Source organism: Bufo gargarizans, chromosome 3 (assembly GCF_014858855.1).
Source record: "Bufo gargarizans isolate SCDJY-AF-19 chromosome 3, ASM1485885v1, whole genome shotgun sequence".
Taxonomy (NCBI): domain Eukaryota; kingdom Metazoa; phylum Chordata; class Amphibia; order Anura; family Bufonidae; genus Bufo; species Bufo gargarizans.
The window spans coordinates 188213174-188238763 of record NC_058082.1 but is presented as its reverse complement, the minus strand read 5'-3'; the positions used below and the strand labels follow the sequence as shown (position 1 = coordinate 188238763).

General features: G+C 43.5%; 1 protein-coding gene across 1 annotated transcript in view; it reads left to right on the top strand.

The window, feature by feature from the left end:
• The window catches only part of DZIP1 (DAZ interacting zinc finger protein 1), a 61081-nt gene that overhangs the window by 20874 nt on the left and 14617 nt on the right, over positions 1–25590 (top strand). Inside the window, exons 3-11 of the mRNA XM_044286174.1 lie at positions 2038–2110; positions 12837–12961; positions 14237–14404; positions 14916–15059; positions 15153–15215; positions 19475–19615; positions 20229–20274; positions 22606–22668; positions 25377–25519. Coding sequence (XP_044142109.1) covers positions 2038–2110; positions 12837–12961; positions 14237–14404; positions 14916–15059; positions 15153–15215; positions 19475–19615; positions 20229–20274; positions 22606–22668; positions 25377–25519 — 966 coding nt within the window. The remainder of the gene's footprint in view (positions 1–2037; positions 2111–12836; positions 12962–14236; positions 14405–14915; positions 15060–15152; positions 15216–19474; positions 19616–20228; positions 20275–22605; positions 22669–25376; positions 25520–25590) is intronic.

Sequence of the window (25590 nt, the reverse complement as noted above, 5' to 3'; positions counted from 1 at the left end):
GTAAAGTAACATAGTAAAGTTTTACTATGTTACTATGTTAAGTTTTATAGATCAGGTCGTTACGGACGCGGCGATACCAAACATGTGTAGGGAATTTAATTTTTTTTATTTTTAATCAGTGATAAATGTGTTTTTTGATTTTTACTTTATTTTCACTTTTTTTCACTTTCTTTTTGACCCAGACCCACTTGGTTCTTGAAGATCCAGTGGGTCTGATGTCTGTATAATACAGTACAGTACAATATATAGTACTGTACTGTATTTTACACTTTGTTTGAACAGATCTATGCCTTTCAGCACAGATCTGTTCAGCACCATGGACAGCAGGACGCCTGAGAAGGCGTCCTGTTGCCATGGGAACCTTCCCCGTCTGCTCAGTTATGGTCAGAACTGCGCAGACGGGGAAGGGTAAGGACGGGGCTTGGGGGGCTGCCTGGGAGCTCTCTCCCTCTCCATTCGGAGGGGCTGCAAAGGCACAGCAGCCCCCCGATGGGAGAGGGAGGGAGCTCCCTGCGCTGCTAACCTTTTCCATACAGCGGTCCGTACGGACCGCTGTATGGAAAGGGTTAAACGGCTGACATCGCATCACCGATGTCAGCCGTTTATACCAGGGTGCCAGCAATGTGCTGGCACCCTGGTATACCCACTAGACACCAACGATTACGCAATGGGAGGCGGGCGGGGGATCGCGATCCCGCCTGCCGCACCGCCCGCCTCCCGCACCGCCCACAACCCTCCCCCTGCACCTCCCACCCGGCAAAAATCACTAAGGGGTGCAGGAGGGGGGGATACAGATGCATTTTAGGAATGCTAAAGTTTCTGATCCCCGCGGTCAGGGACCGCGGGGATCAGAAACTGCAGAAATCGCAGCAAACCGCAGGTCTGAATTGACCTGCGGTTTGCCGCGATCGCCGACATGGGGGGGTCACGGGACCCCCCGGCGCATTTAGCCTAGGTGCCTGCTCAATGATTTGAGCAGGCACCGGGTTCCGATCACTGCCAGCCGTACGGCAGTGATCAGAAATACACAGGGCGTACATGTACGCCCTGTGTCCTTAAGTACCAGGGCACAAGGGCGTACCTGTACGCCCTATGTCCTTAAGAGGTTAAAGGCTATGTACACCTTTGGGGGCAATTCTTTTTATTATTGCATTATACTTATTTTAACCTAAAAATCACTTTTTCAATTGGTCTTTACTAACAATATGGAACCCTTCTTTCTGTACAGAGCTGACATGCTCTACTAGCTTCCTGTGGATTTTTTGTCATTTCCGTCATCTGAGGAGCAGAAGGACTTCTTATCTCCGCTCTCTGACCTTATAAACACTCATTATAGCTCAGTTCTTGTCTGACTGATAAGAATGGGGCTTAAGTAAGTGTTTATGACCTCTTAGTAGTTTAGAGAGAAGGCTTATTAGATGACAGCACAAAGTGAAAAACAGTTAACCCTTTGTGACTGAAGAGCTCAATATTTTTAATAAAGACCAATTGGAAATATGATTTTTCACCCAAAATAAGTTAAATTGACTCCAAAGGTGTACATAGCCTTTAAGTCTCCCTCCAGCAGAGTATGTTCACAGAAGGGCTGGAATTGCTGCTAAATAAAAAGATTTTTCTGCTGTTGCCCACCATTTAATAATGGATTGTGGGTATGTGAACATTCATACACAATGTACTTATGTCTGTTCACCTTGGTAATAAGATACATACATATTTTCTACTAAATACTGCTGGACACCAGATGTTAGCCTATCTACGAACCTAGACCACCAGGGAATCTTGTATTAACTCTTTAAACTACTCTAGACCAAGTAGCAACCTCTGACACTCCTCGCATGCTCCATTCACTTCTGTGGTAGTTCCAAGAACAGCCAAGCAAGTGTGCATGCTGGGAGTTGTAGTATCACGGCAGCTGAAGTGAAATTTGGATGCGTCTTATAGTCTTTAGATCTGCAGAATATGGTACATAGATTGCTAAGAGTATACATTTTAGTCACAAATATAAAATACCAAAATAACGGTTTCTTCTCATTTCAGTGCCAACATTGTGAGAAGACGTTCATGAATCATTCCTATTTGCAAAGCCACATGACAAGGAGACATCCAGAAGGTGCATATCTGGTAACAACCGCTGTGTAATCCGTATCCTGTACTTCATGTGGATAATGCACATTTTGTCAGTAGTCGCAGTCAGGACGCTAGAAGCCATTTAATGGTCCTTTAAGTAGTGATCCCCTCCCTGTATTCTGCATCAGAGCGATATATTCAGTGGGTATGGCAGTAAACAGACCCATAGGAAACAATTCACCCATCGGAGGCCCTAGGATGGCCCTTTGGACAGCTCCATCAAGCTGGTGTGTATAGAAGAGCCCTGCAAGCTGTGCTGCACTGTACAGCATTTTGGTGTCCGCCTGACGATGCGGAGGCAAACGGATCCGTCCTGACACATAAGTCAATGGGGACGGATCAGTTTTCATTGACACAATAGAAAACGGATCCGCCCCCCCATTGGTGTTCAAGACAGATCCGTTTTGGCTATGTTACAGATAATACAAATGGATCCGTTCTGAACGGATGCAGACGGTTGTATTATCTGAACAGAAGCGTTTGTGCAGATCCATGACGGATCCGCACCAAACGCGAGTGTGAAAGTAGCCTTAGGCTTGTTTCACATTTGCGTCTGCCGATCCAGCAGGCTCTTCCGGCCAGGAGCAGCCTGCCAGATCAGGCATCTTAACTATAATGGTGTCCGTCAGTGATCGGGTAGCGATCTGGCAAATATCCCAAGAATCGACCAGACAAATACCACTATGCCGTAACAGTCTGCCAGCAGTGTGAAGCAAGCCTTATTCTTCACAGGCGTGAAAAGTGCATCAAAAACTGATTGCTGCCGCGTGGGAAAAACTGAAACACTGAACGTAGTCCCAGACAAAAAAGCGACTCAACTTCTGTGCAAAACCATGAGTTTTTCCCTGAACAGATCCTGACTCGTTCCGTATCGCCTAAGAGGCTAGGCATGTAATACTATTAGACCGACTTCACACAATGTAAAACCAGGAGGGGATTGTGAACCCAAGAAAATTAGAAAATGTACTCCTGTCTTATAGATAACGAGGCCTACGTCCAGACAGAACGGTTTACTGTGGCCCGGGCCCTGCTCTTACATGGCGATGTAATGGATAGTCTTACTCCCCCTCGGCACAGCATCAGAATTCATAGCATTTTATTATCTTTTCAGTGTCTTTATCAGAATTTTTGCTCCTAAGAACATCCTTCATATATTCAATATTTGGAGTGTTCATTGCATTTTGACAAGCAGCTTGTGGTCAGACGACGGAGCGATGAGAAGTGCTTGGTACAGATGTTTAGCAGCCCCTTACGAGTTCTGCTCCGCTGGCTCTTCCTCATATCAGACATGGATGCCCTCGCTAATGAACAGTGCGTTTCATTAGTTGTCTGCCACCCTGTCGTACACTAGTCAGTAAAAGAGGCGAACGTATGTCAGAAGAGGTAGATCTGGCCATGCAGATAACTGCAGTCTTAGGAAACCATTCTCACTGGAATATCTGAGGCTGAAAAATAAAGCCTTTCCCTGTACTCGGCAAAGTTCATGGTTAGCCAGCTGCTTCAGCGATACCTGCTCATACAGGGACATCAGAACAGTATTAGGGCTCATTCACACGACTTGGTTTGGTTCCGCATCCGAGACACATTTTTTGCGGCTCGGGTGCGGACCCATTCACTTCAATGAGGCCTCAAAAGATGCGGACAGCATCCGTTTCTCCATTCCGTGGTCCCTCAAAAATTATGAGTCATGTCCTATTCCTGTCCGTTTTGTGGACAAGAATAGGCATTTCTATAAAGGGCCGTCCATTCCGCAAATTGTGGAAGGCACACGGGCGGCATCCGTGTTTTGCGGATCCACAATTTGCGGACCACAAAATACGGCACGTTTGTGTGAACAAGCCCTTATAGTGAGGATAACACCAGAAAATGACCAGTAGCTATGTCCTCCAGCTCCTTGTCAGCTACTTTGTCTTTCTGGGAAAGGTTCTGACTGGCAATATACCTAATATGTGGTGGGAACAACTAAACAGGACATGGTTACAAGGGATTGAGATTTTTGGGAAGTACCCCTTTAAAGAAGATTTCTGGGATTCATATATTGATAGCCTTTCCTCAGGACTCCAGGCACCCCCACCGAACTGCTGTTCAAAGAGACCAAGATCGCATATGGCGCTGTGCTTGATTAGGGCACCGGAGCGGCACGGCCACGTCAAACAGCTGATCAGCGGGAGTGTCAGGAAATCAGATATTGATGATCTATCCTGAGAACAATACAGAGGTCCCCTTAAAAGTACCTGTTATATTGCAGGAGAAGAGAAAAAGGCAGACTGCTTAAAAAATGTTTATTCTTGGTGCGGTTACCATGCGGACACCTTAGGAAACTGCAGCGGAAGCCTGCTCGCGGTTTAGCTTCAAACAATGAAAAAACATGTTCACAATCTGACGTGTGAACATGCCTTTCGGCAAATTTCACACCAGCGAGTTTTCAATCTGGATGCGATGCACGTAGGGAATGTATAGCACTCAGACTGAATCCTGACCCATTCATTTCAATGGGTATGTGTACACGAGCGTAATTTTTCATGCATCATCTTTGCATTCAGGAAAAATCGCAGCATGTTCTATATTGTGCGTTTTCACTCAGCTCTGGCCCCATAGACATGAATGGGGCTTGTGTGGAAAACAGAAGACATCCGGATGCAATGGGTTTTTCACTGATGGTTGCTGGAAGAGTTGGGGGGGTTTGCATCTGTGCGGAAAAACTGAAAGACTGAACGCAATCACAGATAAGAACTGATTCATGCAAAACCAAAACGGATCCTGACACAATCTGTGTCGCTCGTGTGCCAGAGGCCTTAGGGTGCTGCCATACATACAGGTTTTTTGATGCAGTGTTTGAAGCCAAAATTAGGAGTGGAAAGAATGTATACAAGATACAACCTCTCCTCTTTTTTGGCTTCAAAAACTGCATCCAAAAACCTGAACTTGTGGCCGTACCCTCGGGGTAGTTCCAGGTGTGGCATCCAGTAGGCGGCCATTAATAATAAGCAAATTATTTACCATCAAATTTGTACTGCTCATTGTATGTACATAAAGACATTCATTTATGGCTTTTGCACTTCTATGTTGACCTAAAGCAGGGGTGCACAACATGTGGCCCCCCAGAGCCATTGTTTGCGGCATTACAGCTCCTGCTCCCGCACTGTAGCAGGCAAAGGACGGGTCCCCGGCTGTCAGTGACAGCGGGGGAGCCAAGGAGAAGGCAGAAGCAATGTATCAGTGCTTCTGCCTTCTCCTCATACAGGTGAGCGGCATGCTATGCAATTTAGACCCGGCGATCATGTGATTGCCGTGTGTCAGGGGCAGAGGACTGCAGAGCTTCACCAGCTCTGCCTTGTACAAAGCCTTGCCAAAAAGAAAATTTTTGCCAAAAAAATGTTAAATAAATAAATAAAATATAAGTAAAAGAAAACTATAAAAAGGAAAGTGCAAAATAAAATTGTTCACTGTCATATTATGTGGCAAAAATATATTTTAAAAATAAATAATAAAGTGATGATAAAAAAATGTATACAAAATAAATAAAATACAAAAAAAAAAAAAAGGAAAATGTGCAAAATAAAAAAGTCAGTGTCCCCCAAAGGTCTTTTTTTGTAGCAGAAACATATAAAAAAAATAAGTAAAAAAATAAATAAATTCTTTTGGTCCGCAGGACACCAGCCATATGTGTTCTGCATTTTGCAGAACGGATTAACGGAGGCGGACACCAGACGGAGTGCTGTCCGCATCTTTTGCGGCCCTATTAAAGTGAATGGGTCTGCATCCAAGCCACATAAAAAATGCGGCTCAGATGTGGACTAAAACAATGGCCGTGTGCGTGAGCCTTCAGGGAAAATGCTTACTGGTCATTTCAGGGCACCTACAGCATATCGGGGGGGGGGGGGGGGGGCAGAAGGTGGTATTACCAGTGACCGACGTCTTCTGCAGTGTAAAGCACTCATTAGTGAATAGGAGGCAGGAAGGAAACGTCGCCACTTAAAGGAGTTTCCTATAGGGTTGCATCGGGTATCGAAATTTTGATACCCAATTGATACTTTTGTGCCAGTATTCGGTACCGGGATTTGCGTTATTGCGATACTAGGCTGTGCTACTGCACAGCCTAGTATCTCCTCTTGTAAGAAAATATGGCATGTGCCGCGCTCGGCGCGCGGTACGTTCTCTCCGGCCAGACAGTGGAGAAGGAGGGAGTCCCTCACTCCTATGATGCGGCTGCCACTGAAACCAGTGAAAAGAGCAGGCTCTCAAGCTGCCCGCACCACTGCCACCAATGAATGTGCGGCTAATTAAAGCAGGAGGAGGGACGGGGAGGGAATAAACTGCTGCGCCAGCTCCTCAGCGGCAGCCCAGGCCCCAGCCCCACAGTCAGTGAGCAGCCAGCATAGCAGGTACCCCACCCCCACACAGTGCAAGAGTGATTACCCTTCCTCAAAATAAAGGCAGGCAAAAGCAAAACAGATGTATCAGGCAGCCAGTAAGATTACTTGCCACTGCCATGTTTTAAACATGATGGGGGTCACTTATTTTTTATGTCAGACTGGGCACATGCTTTTGGACTGGACCCCATGCGCCTCACATTAATAGTAAGTGACCCCCAAAGTACCATCTCACATAATGGGCAACACGGGGTTAATGTGAGTTACAGAATACAGGCCACTTATTAATATGAGGCACATGGATTGGAAGTCAAAATTCATAGGACTGTACCAATAGCAAGTGACTGTTAATGTAGCTCATGCATTAACCCCATGTTGCCCATTATGCAAGGATATGGATACGTCATAGGGTTTGGGGGGTTATCACTAGGAAAGGTTGTACCTGTGCCTCACATTAACCCCATCATGTATCACTTTGGCAGCTTCCGATCTGAGCCATGGCAGCCAGGATGGTTACCATGGCAGCCAGGACGCTACTGAAGCCTTGGCTGCCATGGTAAGCTCCCTACTGTGGTGTGCACAAAGCCCAAGGCAGCAGGGACAGTGTGAAGTCCTATTCACCCTAATAGAGCTCTAGCCCCCCTAAGGGGGCTAATGGTTATTAAATAAAAAGTTTAAAAATAAAATTAAAACAAAACACCAAAATATAAAATATATAAACAATAAAAAAATAAGCATATTAGGTATCCCCACGCCCGAAAAAGTCCAAACTATTAAAATATAAAAAAATGAACGCTGGAACAGAAAAAAATAAAAACCGAGCAATTCGACTTTTTTTTAGTCACCTTGTCCCCTCACAAAATAGGATAGGACTGTTCTATTATGGGCCGATTGTTCCATAAAATGCGGAATGCACACAGCTTTTTCGGTGTATTTTTTTTCCGTGTTGGTATCGAATGGTATCGAGTATCGCAATACTTTTTTATGGTATCGAAATCAAATCAAAATTTTGGTATCGTGACAACTCTAGTTTCCTAGTTAAAATGATTTTTAACCAGTTCCTGCAGCATGGCCCCTGACACAGAAGATTCATACTTTCCTGCTCCATGCTGATCTCGCTGTCGGCATTTTTTCGGTCCTCACCAGCAAATGACTGACTTTAGCGGTGAAACACTGCTTGTGGCCACATCACCACTGAAGCCAGTCATTGGCTGGAGCGGAGCATGTGACTATACCCATAGCCAGCCGGATGTGAACAGCGTGGGGACCGGAAGATGGAGACAGGTAAGTATGAACCTTCTGTTTCAGGACCATGCTGCAGGAACGTGTCAATTTTTTTTTTTACCAGGAAATATCTAAGCCCCTGTTACACGGCACGATATTCAGGACAATTACTGGGAACAAGTGTACATAGGAATGCTCATTCCTGATATCTGGCCGGAATAATTGTGCCACTGATCAGCCGATAAACAAGGAATCACTTGTTTGTCGGCTGATTTTCATACTTTATCAGGATGAAAGATGTACAATTATTGACAGCACATCTCTCTGTGTAATCAGGAGTTTGCTACCGATAGTCAATAGAAGTGAATGTGGGAGGAATGACTGTGGTATTGATCATTCCTCCCCAGTTACTTTGTATTAGCCTGTGTAATAGGCTGATGCAAACAAGCGCTGATTAACTTTTTTTTTAGCAGCCCCTTGCGATGTGACAATGCGGCTCCCAGACCAAAAAAGGTTGTGCACCCCTGATCTAAAGGGAACTTGTCATCATGAAATACAGTGGAATCTGCAGGCAGCATGTTATAGAGCAGGAGGAGCTGAGCAGATTGCCCCCATTGTCTTATGTTATGCCTTTTCAGAAGTACAGACGTGGACAAAATTGTTGGTACCCTTTGGTCAATGAAAGAAAAAGTCACAATGGTCACAGAAATAACTTTAATCTGACAAAAGTAATAATAAATTAAAATTCTATAAATGTTAACCAATGAAAGTCAGACATTGTTTTTCAACCATGCTTCAACAGAATTATGTAAAAAAATAAACTCATGAAACAGGCATGGACAAAAATGATGGTACCCCTAACTTAATATTTTGTTGCGCAACCTTTTGAGGCAATCACTGCAATCAAACGCTTCCTGTAACTGTCAATGAGACATCTGCACCTCTCAGCAGGTATTTTGGCCCACTCCTCATGAGCAAACTGCTCCAGTTGTGTCCGGTTTGAAGGGTGCCTTTTCCAGACTGCATGTTTCAGCTCCTTCCAAAGATGCTCAATAGGATTGAGGTCAGGGCTCATAGAAGGCCACTTTAGAATAGTCCAATTTTTTCCTCTTAGCCATTCTTGGGTGTTTTTAGCGGTGTGTTTTGGGTCATTGTCCTGTTGCAAGACCCATGACCTGCGACTGAGACCAAGCTTTCTGACACTGGCTAGTACATTTCTCTCTAGAATTCCTTGATAGTCTTGAGATTTCATTGTACCCTGCACAGATTCAAGACACCCTGTGCCAGACGCAGCAAAGCAGCCCCAGAACATAACAGAGCCTCCTCCATGTTTCACAGTAGGGACAGTGTTCTTTTCTTGATATGCTTCATTTTTTCGTCTGTGAACATACAGCTGATGTGCCTTGGCAAAAACTTCGATTTTTGTCTCATCTGTCCACAGGACATTCTCCCAGAAGCTTTGTGGCTTGTCAACATGTAGTTTGGCATATTCCAGTCTTGCTTTTTTATGATTCGTTTTCAACAATGGTGTCCTCCTTGGTCGTCTCCCATGTAGTCCACTTTGGCTCAAACAACGACGGATGGTGCGATCTGACACTGATGTTCCTTGAGCATGAAGTTCACCTTGAATCTCTTTAGAAGTCTTTCTAGGCTCTTTTGTTACCATTCGGATTATCCGTCTCTTAGATTTGTCATCAATTTTCCTCCTGCGGCCACGTCCAGGGAGGTTGGCTACAGTCCCATGGATCTTAAACTTATGAATAATATGTGCAACTGTACTCACAGGAACATCTAGTTGCTTGGAGATGGTCTTATAGCCTTTACCTTTAACATGCTTGTCTATAATTTTCTTTCTGATCTCTTGAGACAGCTCTTTCCTTTGCTTCCTCTGGTCCATGTCGAGTGTGGTACACACCATATCACCAAACAACACAGTGATTACCTGGAGCCATATATAGGCCCAATGGCTGATTACAAGGTTGTAGACACCTGTGATGCTAATTAGTGGACACACCTTGAATTAACATGTCCCTTTGGTCACATTATGTTCTGTGTTTTCTAGGGGTACCATCATTTTTGTCCATGCCTGTTTCATGAGTTTATTTTTTTACATAATTCTGTTGAAGCATGGTTGAAAAACAATGTCTGACTTTCATTGGTTAACATTTATAGAATTTTAATTTATTATTACTTTTGTCAGATTAAAGTTATTTCTGTGACCATTGTGACTTTTTCTTTCATTGACCAAAGGGTACCAACAATTTTGTCCACGTCTGTATAAACAGTTATATCTACTTAGTCTAGTTATGATGGATATTCATTGCCTTTAAGAGCGATGTTGGTTTATAGTCACTATTTTTGTATGGACTTCTGGGAATGAGACTTCTTTCAGATGAAGTTGTGTTTTTGTAACCAATAGTCAATCGTCATTTAGACAGTTAAAAGATACACACAACCTCTGGTAGCAGAGGCTTCATTGTATTTCTTATGTGAACATAAATTCCACAACGTGAGAAGTGTCAAGATCTTCCCCCGAGTCTATATTATAGTTGATTCATGTATCAAAGTTTGTCCCGCAGCTGTGAGATAAGGCTTCCAGATGTGAGGTATGTATAGTGTTGAAGATGTCAGGCATGTATGAGTTAACCCTTAATGGTATGATGCTTATAGCTTATACAACATTGCCACCTAGGTATAAGTAGTTAATACTACACCAGTAGCAAAAGTGCATTCTGGGTAGTGTTATGACATCACATTCCTTATCAATGTACACACCTATCATGATTGGAAATTTCCAAACTAGGAAGGTGTGTTCATCTGATAAGTTTTTGGTTAAGAAACCACATACCAAAAAAAAAAAAAGGTGGAAGAGAAAGAAAGAAGAAGGAAAACAAAGAAAGAGGCCCTGGAGAGGGATCTTGATTATGAGAGAAACTTTTGAGAGCTGACTTCCCCTAGACTCTGTCTATCACCTACATTCAGGGGTAATGTATGATTTTTATGCGTGTGTAATATTTATAAATTCATTCCCTTGATATCTAGCCAAATTCCCAATTTTGTGTGGCTATAGTGTTAAGGTGCTACATCAATATTGCCGCTGTTCAGTTACAATGCATATAACTGAATAGAGGATCTAATATTGAATTCAGAGTAAACTTCTCTGTTGGTAATCTTTATATTCCCTGGTTTGATATCAATCCGATAAATTTATAAGTTTTATTGCAATACTACTAATACAATCCGAGATTGGTCATAGTTAGCAGAGCAAGGGCTCGTATCTGTCATTTTCTTGATTGAATTTCTGTGCATAATCAATTGATTGCTATATCTCTCATAATTGAAAGCAGTATTGCATAATATTCTTGTGTTGGTTGAATAGTGTTTTGTTGGCACCATCTAGTGATAAATTCTGGGTACTGCATATCATTGTGTATCATTGAGATTTACATTGATTAATTTTCGATTGTATTTTAAATTATTGTATAATAAATCATTTATATTTTTGCTTAGACGCTTGTACCCTGTTCTTACTGATAGCACAAAATAATTAGGTTCTCGATCAAACTAATATGTCCATCTCCGGATGAATATCATTTTAATAATTTTTCTTTTGATCCATTAGTTTTTATATATATATAAAGTATTTGCTGTATATCCCCAACACCTAGAGGTGCGGTCCCAACACTGGGACCCACACATTTATCGAGAACGGATCCCCGAAGGTGGTGGAGGGCGCACTGTACATGCACAGCTGCCCTCCATTCATTTTTTATGGGGCTGTCAAAAATAGCGGAGCTCTGGCTTGGCTATTTCCGTCAAGCCGATAGAAGTGAATGGGAGCGGTGGCCGGTCTTGCGCCGTGTGCTCCCATTCAGTTCTATGAGGAGAGCGCTTGGTGGTGGCCGGACTGGAATCCTCAAGCCACCACCTTGCGGGGCTACGTTATCGATATAGGTGGGACCCGCACCTATAAGACAATGGGGGCATATCCTAGCGATATTCCCCCATTGTCTGTGATGAGACAACCATGTTAAGAGTCATGTGGGCGGTCCTACTCACTGATTGACAGCTATCTGTATATGATTAGTCATGTAGAGCTGTCAGTCAGCAAGTAGGACCGCTCACATGACTCCTAATCACGGAGGTTTAAATGAAAAAAAATATGCAAGCTTACTGAATCTTTTCCCATAAACCTATACTTTATATCGTTCTGTTCAGCTCCTCCTGCTCTAAAACTCGCTGCCTGCAGATTGTGCTGCATTTCATGATGAAAGGTCCCCATTAGTCAACATAAAAGTGCAAAAGCCATACATGAATGTCTAAAAAAACACAATTGGAAAATCCACAGCTGCAGGTACTTTGGTGCAGTCTCCCATTGAAAACAAAGGGAGGCGGTTTCAGCACAGATGTGGCTTGTGGCAATAATCCGACGTGTGAACATAACCTAAAACCACTGACAGGTGAAGAGGATGACATGTATCTCCTTACAATAGCACCTGTCAAGTGGTGGGGTATATATTAACGGATTGAGTATTAAAGGCTATGTATACCTTAGCGGACAATTTTTTTTAAAATTGTAGCTGCTGTTGAATTTTTTATTTTATTTTTTGTTAATGTGTAGGGACAGTGACAGGGTAAATTTTAGTAATATACTTTATTTAGGAAAACATTTATTTATGGTAGAAAACGTTGTCTGAAATGTCCCTTACCAGAGTAAAGACATTTCTGGGCACGGTATTACGACTCAGTGTCACTTTGAGGGTGTATGGTTGCAGAATATGGTAATCAGCGCCGTACGCATCCTGATAGCAGCGAGGGCTCGGCCCACACTACAAAGCCAGACTTCTGCTTCATCTACAGGATTTTTTTTTAACTCTGACCAGAAGGCATTGAAAGAGATAACGGAGATCAAAAGCAGATGAAAGTGGTTCCTATATCGGTTTGGTTTTCCAGCGGTTTAATAAAAGACATTTTCAGGACGTACACAGTAAATGTGCCGAGGCTGTGGGACGGCAGATAATTGTTCTCGGCAGTGATGCTTAAGACTGGGAGACAGCCGGGTGCACTCATCCCCAGAACTAACTGTGCATTAATTGTGTTCTCTTTATAAAGGAAAGCAAATGATCCAGTCCAGTAATAACCTGCAGTATGAGGTAAAGTGTCTAAAGGAGGAATTACGGCTTACTAAAAGTCAGCTGGAGGCAGAGCAAGCCGCTCACTTAGAGAAGCTGTCACAGGTAAGATGTCTTCAAGGGTGAATGGGGATGCAGTACTAAATCAGCTCTGCTGCCCCCTCATTCTCAGGATCAGTGAGGGTCTCAGAGGTCGGACCACCCCTGATCATAAAGCGTCCCAGCAATTAAAGCATGGGAGTATGCAGAAAGAGCACACAACTACATTACAGTTTGTTTGGGTTCATAGTGGTATCTTGGTTTTCAGTTAAAGGGATATTCTGAGTGTTTGAAGTTATCCCCTATCGACAGGATAGGGGATAACTATTAGATTGGTGGGGGTCCTACAGCACGGACCCCCACCAATCATGAGAACGGGGGCTTCGTATCCCCTGCAGCCCCCCTGAAATGAACAAAGCGGCCGGTCAGGAATGAGTTCTGGAGATAGTTGAGCTCTGTACTCGCCTATCTCTGAAATTCCCATAGAAATGAATGAAGCAGCTACACTCACACCCGACCGGCTGCTCTGTTCATTGCAGGGGGTAAAATGCTCCTGTTCTCGTGATTGATGGGGACCCAACGGTAGGACTCCCACCGATCTAATAATTATCCCCTATATACAGGATAACTTCAAACAACCGGAATATCCCTTTAACTCTTCATTTAAGGCTACACAACAACATTTGGTTGCACGAGAACTGCAGTAAAATCACAGGAACATCAAAGCTTCTCTAAGGCTATTTTCACATCAGTGTTAGTAGACATCCAGCAGACAGGCATATATGCTGGGATTCAGCCAGACAAACTGTGGCGTTCAGCAACTTTTGTCTGGCAGAATCCCGGCATATATGCCGGAGAGTGGCCGGATCTCCTCCAGTTCTCATTTTAGTTAATGGGGTCAAGCAGGCAGGTTGCACTTTTTGGCTGTGCTACATCCAGGGAGCTCCAGCAGGCGGTTCTCTGCTAGAACAGCCTGCTTGATGACTCTAATGCTTGTGTAATACCAGCCTAAGGGAAACAAGTTGTAGGCGATGTTGCCACCATGAAAAAAAATTCTGACCCCAAAAAATCATGACCAAATGTCACTTTGTAGCCTTTACCTTAAACATGTATTTTAAAAGTCAGCATGGAAACAGGTGGTGCTTCATATTGCTGGTAATTCCCGCCATGCTACATGTGTATTACAATACGTCCTATGCATGTTTCTTTGCTGACCTTCTTGTAACTAAGCTTTGTATATGATAGATGCAGTTGCTATAGATTGTATATAGGGTGCCTACTATATTTATCATAGGGCTGTCAGTTTTGTATTTTAAATTTGCATGAATCCCTTTTCTATAGATACAGGAAAATGAACATAAGAAAACTATTGAACAGGGTCTTCTGAAAAAGTTTGATGATTGGAAAAACGATGAAAGAGAGAAATTTGATGATGAATTGAACAAAGTAAGGGAGATGTTTATGAAAGAACTTAAAGAAGTGACCTCTAAGAACACCTCTTTAGAAAATGTAAGTCCCCATTTCCGTTTCATTTTATACAGAGATATAATGATTAGATTCCATCACTTTCACACTTAGCCAAGCGTGTATGAATGCTTAAAGGGATTAAATTACTGAAAATACCTACATATTACTTTATTATAAATATATTCCCAAATACCTTTCATTAGGTATTTGGCCGCTGTTCTATTGTGCTAATCACACAACAGGAGGACAAGTTACTTCAGAGCACTGAGGTAAAGAGCTGCCTCAGCTCTCCTCACTGCCCTGCCTGAGGATCCTATATACAGCTGATAAGATCTTTAAAATTAAAAAAATATATATATTTAATACCAAAAACGTGATTTAAATAGTAGGTGATAGGATCACAGTAGGATAAAATGAAGTGTTTTCCCATTTTCCACTACATAAAGCAAAACACATAAATAACTATTACATAGAAACAAATTTGCGTCTCTCATTGCCTCCTATGAAGCCATTCCAGCTAACAGTCATTTGTCACACGATTTGCCAATTTCAGGAACTTCACAAAATTAAAAACGACAGCCTTCACAGGAGGTCTGGCCTTGGCATTCTGCAGGAGAGCCCACAGAGTGATGCAGAAGAAGGTAAATCCAAGTGTCCACACGACATCCAGAGTGTGAAGGAGCTCCTTGACATGCAGGTACAGCCCCAATATTCACTACAAGCTGCACTTTCTACCATTATTTTACACACAAATCGATATTTTATTTTAATGTATCTTTTTCCTTTGAAGGAAGATAAGTGGGGGAAGCGCATACATCTACTTCATGAAGAGCACGACAAGGAGAAGAAGCAGGTACGCCATTAATCAATGTCATTTTTGTGACTCCAAAATAGACAAAATACACACTAAAGCTGGGCATGTCCCTTTTCCATCCCCACCACCTTAGGCTACTTTCACACTTGCGCTTGATCGGATCCGTTCTGAACGGATCCAATCATATTAATGCAGACGGAGGCTCCGTTCAGTACGGATCCGTCTGCATTAATAACTTTCTAAGTCTGAAAGTAGCCTGAGCGGATCCGTTCAGACTTTCAATGTAAAGTCAATGGGGGACGGATCCGCTTGAAGATTGAGCCATATGGTGTCATCTTCAAGCGGATCCGTTCCCATTGACTTACATTGTGAGTCTGAACGGATCCGCTCGCCTCTGCACGGCCAGGCGGACAGCTGAACGCTGCAAGCAGCGTTCAGCTGTCCGCCTGGCCGTGCGGAGGCGAGCGGAGCGGAGGCTGAATGCCGCCAGACTGATGCAGTCTGAGCGGATCCGCTCCATTCAGACTGCATCAGGGCTGGACGGAGGCGTTCGGGTCCGCTCGTGAGCTCCTTCAAACGGAGCTCACGAGTGGACCGACGAACGCAAGTGTGAACGTAGCCTTATTTGTATCCCATACATGCTTTTACTGAAACATGAGTGTCTAATGATAATTGTATATCCACATCAAACAGAGATGTAATTGTTAAAGGGAACCTGTTACCTGGTTTGGGGTCGGATCCCAAACCTGTCTGACCCTGGAGAGTTCAGTAAATGAAGATATAACTTACAGGACTCGGACGTATGTGCATTGCTCTGATTGAGCTGAGGATGCTTCACCACTCATGACCCCGATGTGTCCCCATCGCTGCCATGCGCATTGGCCAAGTGCTGCTGAAGATGAGTCCCGGACTTACCTACCAGTAAGTTACCTCCTTATTTACTGAACTTTGCAGGGCTACACAGGCTTGGTATGGGCAGCTACACAATGACAGGCTGGTGGTTTAGTGGCCACAAATTAGGTGACAGGAGCCCTTTACACCTGAAAGGGTGAACCATGGACGTACAGGTAGGTTATACACGTCCTGCCCAAATGTACAATATGGCAGAAACGTTTTCTCCCAAGGTTTCCATAAGCTGTAACTCAAAGCCTACTGTTTCCATGCTGTCAGTGGCCATTTCATTTAAGCCTCATGAACATAACCTTAGTTTCGGTCCACATCCAATCCCCATTTTTTGCACATCCATTCATTTCAATGGGGCCACACCCAATGCTGTCTGCATCTGTACTTCTGTTCCACAGAACATTCCAAGAATAAGCATTTGAAACAAACAGCAGAACCTGCGGAAGGGAAAATCCGGCATGCACACGGTCGTTGTCTTTGTTTTGTGGATCCGCGATTTGCGGACTGCAAAAACGGACACAGTTATGTGCATGAGACCTTAGAGTTAGTCCTTATGCACATGACAGATCTGTGTGCATGGAGATGGCTTCATACCTTGGAGCTGTGGCTGTATATTGCCTACTTAGTATTGCTTGAAGGGAAGAATACTCCCATCATCCAGTGGAGAATGATTTATTTTATTAGATGCAGACACGGTCCAGATATAAGGAGCTGTATTACAAGTTGTGCAGAGCTGTATTGTGCTTATGAACACATATGGAGTACTGCACATCAGATCTTTGTATTAAATCAATGTGACTTTTATGTCGTTCTTTCTGGATTCAGCTGAACCAATGAAAACCTAACAAGTACTAATAATACTGTGTCGGTACATAGAAACGTGGCCATGCACATCAGATGAATGTTTCCCAAATCTGCAGATTTTGGTGGGACCAGCTACCCATCTGATGTGTAAAAGGATGTCCCAACTCTCTCTTAGGCCTCTTGCACACAACCGTATGGCTTTTTCATTATTTTGCGGTACGCAAAAAACGGAACCGCAAAAAATACGGATGACGTCCGCGTGCATTACGTTTTTTGCCAAATGGAACAGCTGGCCCCGGATAGAACAGTACTATCCTTATCCGTTATGCAGACAGTAATAGGACATGTTTTATCTTTGAACGGAAATACGGAAACAGAAGGCATATGGAGTACCATTTTTTTTTTGCTGATCCGTTGAAATGAATGGTTCCGTATATGGAATGCAAAAAAACGGAACGTAAATGGAAAAAAAAAAACGTTCGTGTGCAAGAGGCCTTAGGCCTAATGCACACGACCGTTGTTTTGGTCCGCATCCAAGCTGCAGTTTTTGCGGCTTGGATGCGGACCCATTCACTTCAATGGGGCCGCAAAAGACACGCCATCCGTGTTTTGCGGATCCACAATTTGCGGACCGCAAAACACACGACGGTCGTGTGCATGAGGCCTTACTGGAATGTTTTGGGGGAAAGAAGGATCAGGCAGTTGTATTTCAACATGCCTGATCCTTTTGATCTCAAGAGAATTGAGCCGCAACCAGATGTGTCAGGCAGCGGTTTATTCTCCTCTCACTATTCAGAAGACCTCAGTATGAGGCGTCAGAGGAAAAGCTGGCTCAGCTATCTAAGGGTACTTTCACACTCACGTTTTTCTTTTCCGGCACTGAGTTCTGAGTTCCGTCATAGGGGCTCAATACCGGAAAATAACTTTTATCCTAATGCATTCTGAATGGAGAGAAATCCGTTCAGGATGCATCTGGATGTCTTCAGTTCAGTCACTGAACGGCGTTTTGGACGGAGGAAATACCGCAGCATGCTGCGGTATTATCTCAGTCTAAAATTCCGGATATAATGAACATTGAAATGTGTTAGTGCCGGCATGCGCAGACCGGTAACAATGTGAAAAAAATATATAAAGGATCTGTTTCTCTGGATGACATCTGGAGAGACGGATCCGTTCTTGCAATGCATTTGTAAAACGGATCTGCATCTGGATCCGTCTACAAATGCTGTCCGTTTGCATGCAGGTTGCTGGATCCGGCAGGCAGTTCCTGCGACGGAACTGCTTGCTGGATCACTTTGCCGCAAGTGTGAAAGTAGCCTAAGGGCTCATGCACACGACCGTTGTTGTTTTGCAGTCCGTTTTTCATGGATCCGTTGTTCCGTATCATTTTTTTTTTTTCTGATTTAAGTCCTCTTCTGTTCCATTATTGCGCAAAACATATCCGTATGGTTTCCGTATGCGATCCGTTTTTTGCGGAACGGAAACAGTAACTTATTAATCACCAACCACATGAGCAATATGGGCTGGGCATAGCATTTCTACAGTATGGATCCACAAAATATGGATGTGTTCCGTGTGCGTTCCATATTTTTTGCGGACCCATTGACTTGAATGGGGCCTCGGACCGTGATTTGCGGATAATAATAGGACATGCACTACTTTTTTGCGGAACATAAATATGGAAACGGAATTCACACGGAGTACCTTCTGTTGTTTTTGCGGACCCATTGAAGTGAATGGTTCCGCATACGGTCCGCAAAAAAAACGGAACGGAAGTGGAAAGAAAATACGTTCGTGTGCATGAGCCCTAAGGCTGGGTACACATCACGTTTTTGCCCTATATTTAGTATAAACGCTTGAAATAAAAAAGGATACAAAAGCATTGTACACTACGCTTTTCTGTCAAGTAAGGAAACTATATATATATTAACGTATATTTTTTTAATTTATTTTTTAAAGGGATCTGTATTGTGACGGATGCCACTGTATGGCATCTGTCTGAGGCATCCGTTTAACACAGGGATGCCCAACATTCCAACTGTTGCAAAACTACAACTCCCAGCATGCCCGGACAGCCTACAGCTATCATCCTACAGCAGGGTACGGTGGGAGTTGTAGTTTTACAACAGCTGGTGGGCCTCAGGATGGGCATCCCTAGTTCAACGCATAATTTTTTTTTTTTATGTGTTAAATGTAAGACAAAAACGTGTATGGACAGCCTAAGATCCCAGGACATATCGGAACACTGATTGCTGTAGGGCCGCATCCCTCCGCTTTCACTCACAGGTGCCGCGATCAGCGTTGATCACTGCACCGGAGGGGTTATATGACGGGGGCAGTGTGATCGCCAATCCCTGTCAGTGCAGCTGGGTGCCCTGCAGAGGCCCTCTTCATACATCCCCTCACACATTATCACGTACATGTACAAGATAATGTGTGAAGGGGTTAAATGACACATGACGACATAACATTATTTCCATGGATCGGTTATCGACGTTTTTTTTTTGCTGCCGACTGTTTGCATTATACTATGACGTATTTCAGTGAGTAATAGGATGACATGGACGTCTGTCTTACCTGCTTATTTTTAGCTCCTGTCAAAAATTGAGAAGCTAAGACTATCCTTGAATGACGATCAGAAGACGGCTAATGATTTCTACAAGAAACGATTGGATGACCTCGGGCAAAGGCTTCAGGGGCAAAATGAATTAATTAAATGCCAAAAAGAGCAGGTAAGTAACAGGTCCTTCTGGTTCTTGTGGTGGACAGTGTTCGTATATGTGCAGTAGGAATACCGTATGCCCTCTCTGCGCCCGCGCGTTGTAATAGTTCTCATACAAATATTCAAATACAATCTTAGTCCCTTATTATTCCGTAGCGCTCAGATTTGTGATCTAGATCTTTTAGTAAGTTACACTTTATACTGCATGTATATTACTGAATTCAATTTTTGGTCGATACAGCGTAGCTTCTGCGTACATTCTGTCTCTCACTCATGCCAATAGAAAGTGCTATTCTCATCCACAAAAACCTGACAAGAATAGGACCTGCAGTGAGGTTCATGGATCCATGAAAAAAATGGGTGGTGTGTGCATGGCCCAATTGAATTGTATGGGAGAGTTATATACATTTAAAAACGGATAGCACACCCAAGAAAAATACAGTCTTGTGCAGACATTCGTAAAAGAAGGATTTTTGTCAATGATTGGAAGTCCTGTAGCGTTAATGAAAAGGACTAGTAAACCATTACAACAGCAGTGCAGTACATGAAGGGTGGACTGATATTAAAGGGGTTTTCATGTATTCTACTTATCATGGGTCCTAAGAATCATTTTCTTGTTTCAGATTAAAGAACTCTCCAGTAAACCGCCAGTGGTCAGAAAACATTCAGGTAACAAAATGTAATGTTCAGAAGAAACATCTAAGTACCATTAAGTAGATATATTCAGCAGTCATTCATTACACTTTGCATTCATTTATTAAGATATATTTTTCTTTTTTTTTCTAATATACATCCATGAATTTACATGTGTATTCAGGTTACACCCAGTATATAAATGGCTACAAGTCTATAGAGCAGGCATCCTCCAACTGCGGCCCTCCAGCTGTTGCAAAACTTCAACTCCCAGCATGCCAGAACAGCCTGCAGGTATCAGCCTACAGCAGGGCATTGTGGGAGTTGTCGTTTTACAACAGCTGGAGGGCCACAGTTTGAGGATGCCTGCTATAGAGTGTTGGTAGTGTAAATTCACTAGCAAAGAGTTATTCCCAACTCAGATATTCAATGTCTGACAGACACATCAATGTCTGTGTGGAAACCAGGTGGGAGAGGCTCTGTGGATAAGCCATACATATCTGAGTTTGGAATACCCCTTTAATTTTAAAAATGAAAATGATTATCATCAAAACAAGAAAAGTTTTCAACATACTGTATTTTTGCCCAATAAGACAAACCTTCCCATAAGACGCACCCCAGGTTTTAGAGGAGGAAATAATAAAAATAATATTCATCAGTCTTCAGCTTAGACCCCCAATGTTAATGAATCCTCAGCTCAGTGCCCCAATCAGACCGCCGATGTTAATCAGACCTAAGAACAGACCCCCAGTGTTAATAGATTCCCCAATCAGACCTTAGATCAGATGCCCAATTTTTATAAGACCCCCAAAAAGACCTCAGATCAGACCTTCAATCAGACCTCAGATCAGAACCTCAATGTTTATGAGACCCCCCCAAATCAGACCTCCATGATAATAAGTTCCCCATGTGAATCAGACCTCAGATCAGAGGAAAAATAAATAAATCAACTTACCTTTCCTGCTCTGGATACCACTGACGCTCATGTGCTGTGCAGCCGAGGAAGACCAGGAAACGGTGAGAACTGATGCTGCATTCACCGCTCCCCAGTCCTCCTGTACCAATGAGTGCCTCAATAGTGGAAGGACTCATTAATATTTGCCCCATAAGACGCATTGACATTTCCCCCACCCCCCACTTTGGGGGAAAGAGTGCGTCTTATAAGGAAAAAAATACAGTAACTCTGTTATTGTGTAGTTTAATATATTTGTCAATTAACTTTATCTTTTACGCGTCTGTAACGTGTGAAGTTCAGATCTGTCCATTTAATGTGGCCATTATATGGACTCTAAGGGCCCCTTTACACGGGATGACAATCTAGCAGATTGTCAGGAAGGAATTGTTCCTTCCCGACAATGTGCTGATCACTAGCAGAGGAGACCGGTGCATTTACATGCAGCAATCTCCTCCAGCTCCTCCAGAGTATGAGGAGTGATCACCAGTGCCATCGCTCTTCCAATCACACTGGTTAGCGATCATCATTTCATTTGTCGGCCCGTGTCAAGGGCCTATAAATTGCATCAATGCTATGGCATCGCCTGCCTGAGGATGCAGTTACACATTCTGCGTAGCATTCCATGTTTTATTTTCCAAAATGTAACAGTATCAGTCCATTTGGAGAATTCTCCAACATATATCTAAGACGGATGTCTCCCACATAGAGAGGCTTGCATTGTCCATGCGTCTGTGTGGAATACCACAAGAGACTGTGCTAGTCTATACAACAAGAAGTATACCTACATATACCAACCTAAGTATCCTTTGGCCTCTGGTGGTTGAATGGGCCTGAAGGGGGTGGGGGTCTATGATATAAACAACACTTAAAGGGGTTATCCCATGAGTAATGTAAAAAATTTAAATCTGATATAATACATGACAATCTCTTTCTAACAAACTTGGAACCAGCCCCGTACCTCACATGGATCCAGATATCTCCCCATTCATTGCTGCAATTGGTCTGCTAGATTTATTGAAGCTGGCAGCTCAGGGGGCATGCATTTTCTCAGGGGTGTCTCCTTTCTGCTGTAGCTGGTGGCGGTTTAAGGATGGAACTGAGCATGTATGTCCACCTCAGTGAGCTGGACATAGAATTTAGTAAAACAGCAAACAGCAGGTGGCGCTATACTGATACATTTTATTGAATAACTCAATGGTGATACAACATTTTTTATTACATGCATTTACAAAAGTATTCAGATCCAGGTGCTGGTTTGAAGTAGTGAACTGGACACCCACTGATGTTCAGACATGTCTGTATGATAGGCATCCAAATAGATGTAAAAAATTGTACACAGATTAAGACCTCACTGACACGGTCATGCTTTGGTTCCATGTGAGCAGAAGTTTTGATCTTGTTCTATGTTTCAGCTCCAGCGCCTGTCCCAATATTACAGAACATGGAACCGAAACTCAGCGCAGCGGTGACAAGAGGTCAGTTAATCCTGGCATATTCTCGGCTGGTAGGCACTCGTGGCACTTGTTGTATCGCAGTGGTAAAATATCAGCAATGCTAGGGCTTATTTTCCTGGAGTATATGAAGGTTCCTTCTCTATTCTATTTAGTTACACACAGATCTCACTAAACCTGTCACAGCTGTTGTGATACAAATGGACACAAGTGTAATGTTCAAAAATCAAGAAGAGCTTTGGGGGTAGGGGTTAGCCAGAATAAAAAAAATGGACCAAGAGCAGGAATCGGAACGTCCTGCCTGTCTGATCACCGCTGGTCCTGCAGCAATGAGGTCATACATAATTCATGTGACCTCTGCTGCCAGTCACTGGACTTAGCGGTCACATACTGCTCCATGGCTGCAGCCATAACAATGTACGTGATGTTCATTGTGAGAGCTGGTGAGTAATGGTTATGTTATTACTTTATACAGATTCCTGCTTTTAGCCCATTTTTGGAAAAAAAATGACATCCCCTTACAGGAATTTTGGAGAACACAGTTATGAAATGAGGGGTAGTATTTGCCATGAAGATTAACAATCCCACTGTATCCCCCTATGCACCATCCAAAATTGATAATGAGCATAGTATTAGTTACATTTTTGTTCACATTGCTACATCGGTTTCAAAGCCTCAAAATGTCACCCCAAGATAAGAAGAAAAAAAAATGAAGATCTAAAGGTGTTATCTGAGGCTGGAAATGCCTCCCCCATATGCCCTGGCCCCTCACACTGATTCTACTTAGGCTACTTTCACACTAGCGTTCGTCGGTCCGCTCGTGAGCTCCGTTTGAAGGAGCTCACGAGCGGACCCGAACGCCTCCGTCCAGCCCTGATGCATTCTGAATGGAGCGGATCCGCTCAGACTGCATCAGTCTGGCGGCGTTCAGCCTCCGCTCCGCTCACCTCTGCACGGCCAGGTGGACAGCTGAACGCTGCTTGCAGCGTTCAGCTGTCCGCCTGGCCGTGCGGAGGCGAGCGGATCCGTTCAGACTTACAATGTAAGTCAATGGAAACGGATCCGCTTGAAGATGACACCATATGGCTCAATCTTCAAGCGGATCCGTCCCCCATTGACTTTACATTGAAAGTCTGAACGGATCCGCTCAGGCTACTTTCAGACTTAGAAAATTTTCTAAGTTATTAATGCAGACGGATCCGTACTGAACGGAGCCTCCGTCTGCATTAATATGAGCGGATCCGATCAAGCACTAGTGTGAAAGTAGCCTTACCTGTCTACCCGCTCCCTCTGCCGCTCCTGGTCCCTGCACGGCCGCCACTGCTTTTCTCCTGTGCGCGGATGAAAACTTTCGGGAAGGGGGGCAGCCAATGGCAGGCGGTGATGGGAATGAGCCTCCCTAGCATAGAGGGTGACTCTAGGGAGGCTTGTTCCCGTCACCGCCTGCCATTGGCTGCTACCCCCTGACTCCGGATGTTTTCATTCACGCTCGGGGAGAAGCAGTGGTGGCCATGCGGGGACCAGGAGCGACAAAGGGAGCGGGGAGCCAGTAAGTAGAATCAGTGTGAGGTGCCTTAGGCATATGGGGGGGGGGGGGGATTTCCAGCCTTTAATAATCCCTTTAAGAAATATAAGCAGATAAAGCGAGTCCTTACATATAACAGTCAGGAATAGGTGCTGGGAGCTGTAAATTAATGTTTTATAATGAGGAAAGGAGCTTCTTCAGGGTCCTGTATAGCACACAGTGTACCATGAAAATAACAGAGCAGTTCATCCTAGCACAGACAGAGGGCAGCACAGGCATGTAGTACCACTCTGTAAAGAAATGCCCATGTTGGTTACCACTTATGATGGCCCATGAGAGACCATTGGGAGACCATTGTATCTTGAGGGGCCACTGTACAGCAATGTTTCTGAAATTACCGAATTCTACCTATATAGGTGCCTTTAATTATTTGCTATAGTATGTGTTCTGAGAATTGCTCTGGCTATCCTTCTTCTATATGCTCCATCTCAGAGCAGGCACATGTACTGGAGCCTATTCAGGAGCTTTCTGAGGAGAAAGGTAAAGCCATTTCTATGAAAGCTTGGTCTATTCTACATCTTGTGCTGTGTGACATTCATTTTGCATGTTGTCATTTTTCTGTTGGCCATCTATTCAGCTGAGTTTGTGTGACTGTTTAAGGCCTAGTTCACATTTGTTGGTAGTGGTGACGTGCAAAACTAAAGTCATAGTAAGAAAGAAAAAACAACAAAAAATGTTTCTGGTCAAGTGAAAATCGCAAACTTGGTTTTTATAGGTGGTTTCCATTTTTGTGCTCCACAAAACATGTTGCAAATTCCAAAGAGAGTGACCAGCATGTGGAAATACTTCTATTTGTGAAGAGCGTCTCAAGCAGAGCTGGTGTTCCTATGCATGGCCTGTAGGTGGCAGTGCACTCAAAGATTTGCTCCTCTCCACTCAAAATCATAGGATATAAAGTTTTGCCTTGTTTTTTAATAGTAATAATTTTAATTGGTCAGATATACTTTGTCCTGATTTATTTGTAGATCTTGCATGGACGGAATCATATTTGCTTTTTTGTGTCTATGCATGAACGTGTTTAGGAAAGACAAAGATATAGAACTTTTCTTTTCCCTAAAGGGTTAACATTGGGTCTTCTATACTAGAAATTTAAATAGAGGAGTTGGTACAAAGCAGATTGTCATCCCAAGTTCTCCTATATTTCCAGATTTGGACAGTAAAGAAGTTCGAAGCAGCAGCAAACAGCAGTTGATAAATGCCCTGAAGAAGAACCCGTCATTAACCAGGGAGCTACGGAAAGTCCTGGAGCAGGGGGTGGTGGAGAAGTTGGAGTCCTTGGGAGTTAAACCGGTAAATGATTGCCGCCTTCAGATGGCCCATGGTGAAAGTGTTAACTGACTGTCCCAATATACGGAGATGGT